The sequence below is a fragment of the Dryas octopetala genome, chromosome 1, assembly GCF_963921425.1.
Source record: "Dryas octopetala chromosome 1, drDryOcto1.1, whole genome shotgun sequence".
Classification (NCBI taxonomy): domain Eukaryota; kingdom Viridiplantae; phylum Streptophyta; class Magnoliopsida; order Rosales; family Rosaceae; genus Dryas; species Dryas octopetala.
The window spans coordinates 11,728,361-11,738,477 of NC_141366.1; the positions used below are offsets into that span (position 1 = coordinate 11,728,361).

At 35.1% G+C, this 10,117-nt stretch overlaps 1 protein-coding gene across 1 annotated transcript; it reads right to left on the reverse strand.

Moving 5' to 3' along the window:
- Positions 1-589: 589 nt before the first annotated feature.
- Positions 590-9,567, reverse strand: LOC147297878 (putative leucine-rich repeat receptor-like serine/threonine-protein kinase At3g14840). Its single transcript, XM_086230210.1, has 24 exons — positions 9,427-9,567; positions 8,909-9,089; positions 7,176-7,247; positions 6,983-7,051; positions 6,626-6,697; positions 6,453-6,524; positions 6,225-6,296; positions 6,038-6,109; positions 5,890-5,961; positions 5,732-5,803; positions 5,577-5,648; positions 5,366-5,437; positions 5,075-5,134; positions 4,587-4,652; positions 4,463-4,498; positions 4,280-4,320; positions 3,615-3,997; positions 3,281-3,476; positions 2,970-3,116; positions 2,512-2,630; positions 2,186-2,396; positions 1,821-2,058; positions 1,320-1,470; positions 590-1,209 (listed from the first exon to the last, which is right to left on the reverse strand). The coding sequence occupies exons 1-24, from the start codon at positions 9,524-9,526 to the stop codon at positions 823-825; spliced, it is 3,033 nt and encodes a 1,010-aa protein (XP_086086336.1). The 5' UTR covers positions 9,527-9,567; the 3' UTR covers positions 590-822.
- Positions 9,568-10,117: the final 550 nt, after the last annotated feature.

Consider the following 10,117-nt stretch of genomic DNA (forward strand, 5'->3'; position numbering starts at 1 on the left):
AAATTCGGAAAAACTTTAAATGCGATTTTAGCCTTGCAAACGGCCTTATTTGAACAAAATCCACCATAGGCGGTGATTTGGATTCGCCTCGTTGTTCCCCTTTTCTAAAAGGTATTGTACACAAAAATTGGACATTGGAAGCCTAATGGCCAGATTCACGCCTATCACTTAGGAGCCAATAGTCATGTGCGATGTGTGTTGCATCAAACCACTATAGATGGCCTTAATATATGTTGCCCATTGAAATAAATTAAGCATAAATTAATTAATAAATAAATATTCTTATTCTCATCCATTCCTGGTCTTTTAATTAATTTTTTACTGTAATTTTAACTTTATATAAAATTGCTTCGATGATAACATTTAGTAAAATGAAAGAAAAAGAAAATAGTATCCACCAAAAAAAAAAAAGAACGAGAACATAGTTGCCATAGCCCATAGTCAGATCTGCATGGCCATTGCAGAGGGAAACATTATTTCGGGAAAAAAAAAAAATCTCCATCGTCTAATTATAATGATATAAAATTGCCTATGCTATAAAATAAGCTTTATTCAACCAAACATGCATGATATAAATGAATTAGGAAGATAAATATCAAAATCAGTTCATCAAACTAAAAAGACAAGGCGATGTAGTGAAGTGTTGGTTTCAGAATTTACAATTATTATGCTTTGTAAACTTCTGTAATGAATCATCAACTATATTTCCAAACAAAAGGAAAAATTACAGAGGAAGTAGAACTGGTTTATTAACATATATATGCTTGTGTGCTCAAGGTGTAGTTATACCAACAGCCAACCAAGACAGTTTGCTCAATTTTTCTAATTTCTGTTCTCCCAGTAATCTGAATCAGGATTGACTGGATACAGATCATGAACAGATGTAGATGAAGCAGTCCAGGGCCCTGCAGTTGACATGGTTTGTGTCTGGCTCTCACCCTTGGTCCCTTGAGAAATGGGTTCAAAATGTTTCCTCATTGCATTGATCTCATTACTTGAGGCATTTGGATCTAAGACCAACTCCTCAACAGCAGCTCTGCCTTCAAGCATACTCACCACTGAAGACATGGTAGGCCTAACTGCTGAAGTGACATTAGAGCAAAGGAGAGCCACATTGATTGCAAGCATCATCTCTTCTTTATCATAGTCTGACCCCAATCTTGGATCCACAAGTTCCATCAAATCCCCTTTCTCTTTTAGAAGAAGTGCCTAGAAACAAGAAGCACAAATATCTACATAATCTATTGTGTTGCTCAAATGGAGATAAACAGCACCAACAAAATTTAAAACTAAATAAGGAAGCAGTATATTCATGTTACCCAATCAAGGAGATAAAAGCATTCTTCCTTTGACTTGTAAGATGTGTTGCTCCTCCCACTAACAATTTCCAATACAACAATTCCAAAACTATAAACATCTGCTTTGTCAGTTAGATAACCCCGCATTGCATATTCGGGTGCCATATATCCGCTGCAAAATCATGAAATCGCACATCATTCCCACATATCTAGCTCAAAGAAATCGGAAAAATACAACAAATCCTAAAAAATATTTGGGTTTTCTCCTAGTTGAATGCTTAAAATGCTAGAGAGAGAGAGAGAGAGAGAGAGAGAGAGAGATGAAATAACAAAGCTGTATTTGAAGAACAAATCTGCTCTTGAAATCTCTTGGAAGATCCAGCTAGTTAAGTTGAAATATTTGTAAGGTAAAGAAACCTTCCATTTGTTCTATTTTCTTTTTCCTATCTCTATGGACTCAATGGGGTGCAATGAAGCTTAAAACAAAAGAGTAAGAAGATAAATTAAAACACAGGGACTCACAAAGTTCCAGCAATCCGGGTGCTTATGTGAGTTTTATCCTCTTCATCAAGCTTGGCCAATCCAAAGTCGGATATTTTTGAGTTAAGATTTTTATCAAGAAGCACGTTAGTAGCCTTGATGTCTCTATGAACGATTTTCAGCCTTGATTCTTCATGGAGGTAAGCCAAACCTCTTGCTATACCAACACAGATCTTGTGCCTTGCTGGCCAATCCAACTTCAACTGCCTTTCTTCTGGGCCTTCAAATGTCAAATTAATAAAAAGTAGTTATAAGAAATATACCTTTTTCTAGTATAAAATTTGTATACCACCTGCATGAACCAAAAGAAGTTTAGGTATAGAAAGGCATACAAGAATAATATTTACCAAATAAAGCACGTGCAACGCTATTATTTTCCATGTACTCATAGACAAGCAACAATTGATTTCCTTCAATACAGCATCCATAGAGCTTGACAAGATGAGGGTGTTGCAGAGCAGAAATCATTCCTATCTCATTCACAAATTCACGATTCCCTTGCTTTGATTTGGAAGAAAGCTGCTTAACAGCAATTATGGTGCCATCTGAAAGAAGGCCCTGCATTTGAGTAACAGTCAAAATCCATTCACTTAAGAACATAAGAAGCGGCTACAATTAATCAAATTAGCCCAAATGCAATAAATGACCGGAAATTATTGGTTCTGAAGAATACCTTGTAAACAGGACCAAAACCACCTTCTCCAATCTTATTGGCAATGTCAAAGTTTTGTGTGGCAGCTTTGATTTGCCTCAAGCTAAATCTACCAGTTTGCAGGTCCAAACCCTTTAAATCTTTGTAAGAAGAAAACTCATAAGAAATTGTGTCTAAAATTTCAGAATGATAGCATTCTTATTTCTTACATCTCGAGACTGATTCAAGGCCTTAAATTTAACAAGTTCACTGGAGCTATATGCAGGCACATTTTTTATCATGAGTTTCAACAAAATAATATATTCTAGCAGCATCAAGTGTTTAAAAGTTTGATATCTAAATAATTATCATCTTGGAAGCGTGATAGTGCGCATGTTATGTGTGTGCCTAAATATACATGAAAAGTCATACAAAATAATATAAATATTCAACTTAGAAATGAGAAGAAAGACGACCATTATAACATTAACTGCAAATACCTTGCTCCAAAGTATTTTTTTGTCCTAGGAAGCCTCTCCTCCAAAGAATGCCAAAAATCAGTAATATAATGAAGACTACTCCAGCCACAATTCCAACCACTGCACCTACAGATATGCTACTTCCACCTTCTGATGGAGGTTCAAAGTCTGCCAGATAATGAATAGCTTTATTAGAGTAAATGTAATATACAGGAGAGTGCATTGTTCGATCAACAAGTGCACAGAGAAGAAAAAGGTTCAACTCTTTGGTGGAACCTTAATAATTTACAGAAAGAGTGGTTAGAAGAAGCTTGTAGCAGTGTAAAACTTACCAGGATTTACAGAAATAGCAGATATAAGAGGACCATAGATTCCTCTAAGAGGGATACCTGTCGTCCCTTTCCCAGCCCAATACAAACGGATCTCCAAGTTATTACTAGTTACAACAGCAGTAAAGTTCTTTATGACTGCCTTACCAACCCCACCTGCTGCATCTGCAATATTGAAATCCTTCAGCACTAGCTTCCCCTGCAACATACTAACTCCATTACTTGACACTTCATGCTTGTAATAAGGTTTATATTTGAAGTCTTGACAGCAAGCTATTACAAGTTATTACTTAAGATTCATACATGTCATATGTGGAAGTGTATGTGAATAGCTAACCTGAATGTAGACATCAAATACACGTCTTCCCAGGCTGCTATATGTTTCGTCATTTGTAAACATTATCTCCGCAAAATGGAGTTTTACTGTATAGACTCCATTTCCCAAACAAAATCCATAATAAGTTAGAGAGATGGGAGAAAGGCGTGCATTCATGTACAGTTGAGGGTTGGTCATAGAGAGTCTAGATGAATTAGTCCAAATAAAGGTGTCTGTAGGACGGTCATCATCAGTGAAGTAACCAGTGCTGCTTAATGCCCAATTTGTTCTGCTCTGGTAAAATGATGAAGGTCCAACTGATTCTGTGTCATCATCATATGGTGTGGTATCTCCATTAACAGTTACTTCTCTTCCACCACAATTTATATGAAGAGAGTACCATTCTAAGACAAAATCAGAAAAAGATTAGTCGCCATTAAGGAGGAAAACAAAAAAGACTCAATTCCAGAAGAAAACAAAAAAAACAATTATTTCTGTTATTCCTTTTTGGAATGGGAGATTTTGGGAGCAATGAGTGACTACAAGTCCAGGTTGATGAAATTGCTAAGTCATCATGTTGCCCCTTTACAGGATATGCCTTTTGAGTACAAGTCCCCTCTCCCCTCAAAAGAAAATAAAGTAAAAATCAAAGATATTTATAACTTGAGGAAATATTTATAACTTACTTTTGAGACAATGTGCAGTTTTCAAACATGGAACAGTTCCACTGATAGAATAATGGAGGGTTCAGAATAAGTCAGCAAGATAACATCATAAATGAAAATGAGTTGTAGAATACGAATTAAGAATACACAGTTGGAATGCAAAGTAAATTTGATGCATGCTTTCAGAAGATTTCTGAAACTTACGAACTATTGTCCTTTGAAGAGCTTCCAAACAAGTTCCTGTAGAAATTAACACAAATTGGGAAGTTAAAGCTTGCTCTACAAAACACAAAAAAATTAAATTTTGGATAAATGAAGGCATTCTTACAAGCCGCCTCGTGGTGCACAACTTACGGCCCCTGGGTTAATGGTGAAGTTGTTATATGAAAGATCACTGCACAAAAAGGGCTAGATGTAAGATTTTTTTTTTTTCCAAGATGCAGTAATTAGGAATAAAAAGAAGAGCAAGAGGTAGGCAGAAACATGGTTGGATTCTTAGTTCTCTTCATATCATTATTTTATATCAATTTTATTGAGACTTAATTCTATATAATCCAGAAAATAAAACACTCAACCAAACTTCATGGACAGAACAAAATTAGCAACTTTCACCACTCATAGGTGACAGGTGCCTGAGCTCCACAATAGAGTCACACCATAAGGAAAAAGTACTAAACCGAATGAGAAAATAATTGCAAATCAAGCTCCACAATACAAAGTCACACTATAATGCATGTACTATGCTTTATCAAGTAATAGATATCATAAAATTCCTTATTAAGTAACTAAAGATTAGCATTTGGAAGAGAAGCTTACGTGTTGTCTCCTTTCAGCCAATCAGGCACAGTTCCAGTCAGCAAGTTTCCAGTTAAGAATCTAAACATAATTAATACCAAAAAAAATCAGTAAAGAATGTAGTGTTCATTATTATGAATTTCAGGATCAAGATTTGGTAAAATGATTTTATCAATTCTGAGTGCATTAGATCAGGATCTTCAGCTGAAAAACACTTCCAGCTAGTTGGGCTGGGGTGTGACATAACCATTGAAGAATGTCTGCCTGAATTTTGGTGTAAGAAAGTGAAGATCTGTTATTCAAATTGCTTACATGTAATCCGCATTTTCTAGACCAACAAAGCTTCTTGGAATTTCTCCAGTTAGCTTGTTAAAGCTGAGGTCTCTGCAAACAAACATATAAGAAATGCATTTAGACATCCTTTAATTAGTAGAATAGCATCAAGAAAGAACTTTTCAAACTTGTATTAACAAAGACATTTGAAGAGAGAAAAAAACAATGGAACAAAGACATTTGTACTAACAAAGTTTTCAAAGTTGTCATTTCCCCAAGATATGCAGGTAGCTGTCCAGTAATATTGCAACTCCTTAACATCCTGTAACAGAAACGTTAACCTTTGAGTTTGCAAAGACTGAATGTTCAGCCCGAAATTGTGTCTTCACGCAAGTATTAACTCACAGTGACTTCAGTTTTTTCATATTATTAAGTGGAGGAAAGGGTGCGTTAGGTCCATTCAAGTCAGTAATTCTCCTGCATGTTAAAATTGAACCAAAAATTACATAATTGCTAATATATTTGAGTTGATAAATGGCTACGAAAGGAAAAGCCATACTAACAGGTCAGTTAATCTTTTTAATAGAGAGATGCTGGAAGGAATTGGCCCCGTCAAACCACTAGCCTGAATCACTCTGTTTAAACAAATAATAATTTGAATTAGTGATAATATGATTTTCAGAATCAAGTAACAGTAAAGAAAACACTCACAGTTTTTCAAGATTTGTCCAGTTCTGAATAAAATCAGGTATCTTTCCAGAAAAGTGACAGTCACTAATCCGGCTGCAAATGATGGGAAAAATGGAAAATAGTACCCATTAATCTTAGAGTGCAATAAATAATGACTATGTTGGGTGCTTACCAAACCTTATAAGAAAAAAGAACAATAAGAGCTTACAAGTCCTTTAATGTGGTAAGCCTTGCAAATGTTGGTGGCAACTCCCCAGTAAAATTGTTTGAGGTAACAAGCCTAGCATATTAAGGGGAGAAAACAATTATAAAAAAGATAAAGCAATCGATGATTTACTGGTGATTATATCCAACATCTGTCTACAGAAAGCCAATCCAAATAAACCAAATATTTGTTATCACGATCAGGGGTAAAATTGCAATTAGTGCTTCTTACATTCTTTCTAAGCTGGGCAAATTCCCAATCTGCCTAGGAAGAGCTCCAGAGAAATTATTGAAATCGATGGCCCTACACAAAACAAATTCAATTCCATTGATTATAAAAGTTCGTGAAGAATCTTCATGCAATCAAGTTGGGGGGGATGAAACAAATGAGTAATCAACACTCACAAACTTTTCAGGGTGGTGATGTTTGCAAGCTCTTTGGGGATAGAACCGGACAAACGGTTTCCGAGAAGGGAACTGCAACAAAACTCATATGTTAGATTCACTTTTTGAAAGAGATGTAGGTAAAACATTAAAATGCACATCAATATCAAATGCAACGACCCGATATGTTAGATTCGATATTTATGATACAAATGACTCGTGAGCACTGAAGGACCATCAAGATGAACAAATTAAGCCCATGTGGCCATGTCTTAGATTTATGAAAGAAATGGTTGAAGAACATTGAAGTGGCCACTAAAACAATATGAACATGACATAAATATTAAACACATACTTAGAGAGAGAGAGAGAGAGTACATGTTGACAAGTTGCATGGAGCCCCATTCTGGAGGGATAGTACCATTCAGATAGTTGCGGGTGAGGTCACTAAAGAAGAAGGAAAGAAATGAGTCATTGCTCATTAGGTAAATTAGTTAATATATGAAATTAGAATAAAACATTTATATGACTCAAATTTATTTTTTTCTTGCTTTATAGGACTCAAACTTACATTTCTTGGAGATAGGGTAACCTGACCAACTCAGGTGGGAGTGTTCCTGGCAAATTCTGAGCTTTCAGAACTCTGTGTTCAACACAAAACGGGGTTTGAAAGCTTAAATGCAATTTAACAAAGACCCGTTACGCAGTTTAGTTTTACACAAATAGTTACTAAACAAGCCAGCTCTCAGTCTCAGCAAGTTTCAAAACAAAACACAGCTACAAAGGCAAGCCAGCATACAACATACCTCAGAGCCAGCTCAGGCATCAGCAAAGTTGCTATAAACTAGTACAGGGCTGTCATCGTAACTATCCTTGAGCTAGGAATCTTTGATGAGAGTAAAATTGAAAATCTAAAAAACAAAAAAGAATTGGGTTGCTGGGTGTATTGGGCTACAGTCCATAATTGAATGACCCTAATGATGTCTAGCGTCAGCCCATTTTGACTCAGGCCGTCCCATTTGGTATGCTTTTAACAGGCTATAGGCTGGCCCATGGACCCGGCCCATAAACCCTTAAACCCATTTTTTATTTTCCATTTTTTCTAATACTCTCTCTCACTGTCTCAGTCTCTCCCGATTTATCCTCATGTTTTTCATTCACTCTCTTACTTAATATTTTCTTGATTTTTCATTATTTAGTCAAGATGGGTGATGATGATATTTACTCAATTGCGGTGTGGGGATGGAACATGTATGATTATGTGAAAATGTATGTATAAATGATACTCGACTAGCTAGTACTAGACCTGTGGTCCTCAAAGCCTAACCCGATTCCAATCAACGTCTCTTACTCTTGGCTAGCTGCTATATATATGTATATATATATATAGGCTACTATACTGGCTACATCAATGTAATATACAAGCTAGTCGTGGTCAACGTACACTCCTGGGTCATAGCATTGGAGCGTGGAGGGTTGGTCACTAAATATATAGATATGAAGACTCGAAGACTATGATCTTATCCTTCTAAACTTCCTCTTCTTTATTTCATATAAAAAAGAAGGTCAAAACCATAAACAATTACAAAACTATATATTGATCAATTTTAATGGGTTTAAAGTAAATACCAATTTCTTTCGAAAAGAGTAAATACCAATTAAACAATATCACCATGGAATGTAAAAATTATGTGTAAGGGTGTATATTTATCAGTGTCCCTACAGTTATATATATCATATATATATATACAGGCTCCTTCTGTTGAGGTATACCTCAACTTATTTATGTTGAGGTATGACCTTGTTGGGGCCCACACGAGTCGTGTTGTGTCGATCCGAACCGTTCGCAATGATCATCTTCATTGATAGATCATTCTTGCAAAAAATTAGCCAAATCGGAAATCATTTGCCTATCTAACTTAGATAAAACAAATGGACGGTTTCATCGAAAATATTTGGTTCGTCCATTTATTTGATTAAAGTTAGATAGGCAAATGATTTCCGATTTGGCTAATTTTTTGCAAGGATGATCTATCTATGGAGATGTAAAAATTGAACGGTTCGGATCGACACAAAACGATTCGTGTGGGCCCCAACAGGGTATACCTCAACATAAATAAGTTGAGGTATACCTCAACAGAATACTCCTTTTACGTAATTAATTATTAGAAACATTGTATTATATACACTTATTACACTTAAATTGCGTTGGATAAAATCATTTACTATTAATTGGATGTTGTATGTGTTATACGCATATGTGTGTGAGAGATAGGAGAGATCGAAGGAGAGAGAGTTACATACATGCTGGTAACATGGCAGATGGTGGCATTGACAAAGGAGCAATTACAGGTGACGGCATTCTCAAATCCTTTGACTGGGTTTAAAGTAACCCATCCATCTTCTCCGCTGCATGGATCTGCATCTCCACTTAAATTCCAGTTCGTCTTCCCCAAGGCTTTTGCTATCTCACCCAAAGCTTGTACTACATATATATAATTTATATATATATATATATATATATATACAATAAAATAAAATGCAACAAATTAACACCATGCGCTCCATCAATAGCCATTCATGGTAGAAAGTACTATATATATATATCATATATTGGGTAATGTTAATGTTTTTTTCAATCAGGACTACATATTCAATTAAAAGTTAAAGATTTACAATTTATACGTTGTTTTGACAGGATCAAGAATATTTCCGATATATGACTATTGAAATTAAAATATATGCCTAAACAAGAACTACAAAGTGATCAATGAAAGCATCGCATGATATTTATATCTTATTCGAAATCTCTCTCATTCTACCTTCATCTTTTGGCAATCGAGTAGCTCCCAAACCAAAAGTTGCAAAGCAAACTAGCATGAGAAAACGAAAAAGAGGTCGAGTGAAGCAGTACATATTCATTATTTTTCCAAGGAAAAATTTTTCACATTTGATCGAAGAGAAAATATATGTTGAGAGCTTGAATGATAATGAGTGTATATGAAAGGCTTGAGAGGAGACTTGAGGGGTATTTTAGTTTGTTTTTGGAGAATGCAGAGAATGGGAGGGAGAAGACCTCGAAGGACACACCAAAGTCAAGTAGTACTATAATAATGGGGTAATATGCTTGTTAATTCTCATTTATATGTCGCTCATCCACCCTGGCCGGTCTTTTAATAAAATCTCTACTATAAATTATCTTTACCTAAAATTAATTAGATTAATGACGTTATGACAACATTTATAAAAGATAAAATAAAAATAAAAAAACACGCAAAAGAAAAAGTAGCTGTCACGGTAATATTTGGCCTATATTGTAGATCTGGAAGAATTAGTTTATTATAATTAAATTTGCCGAGGTCAATTCTTTGAGTTCTGTCACAGTCATAAATCGACCATGAAAAATAACTAATTTATTTATACGAGGAAATTACAGATTTTGTCTACCTATTTTATATCTAGTTCAATTTTAGTTCACAATTTTTTTGAAGTTTTGTTTTAGTTCACTAATTA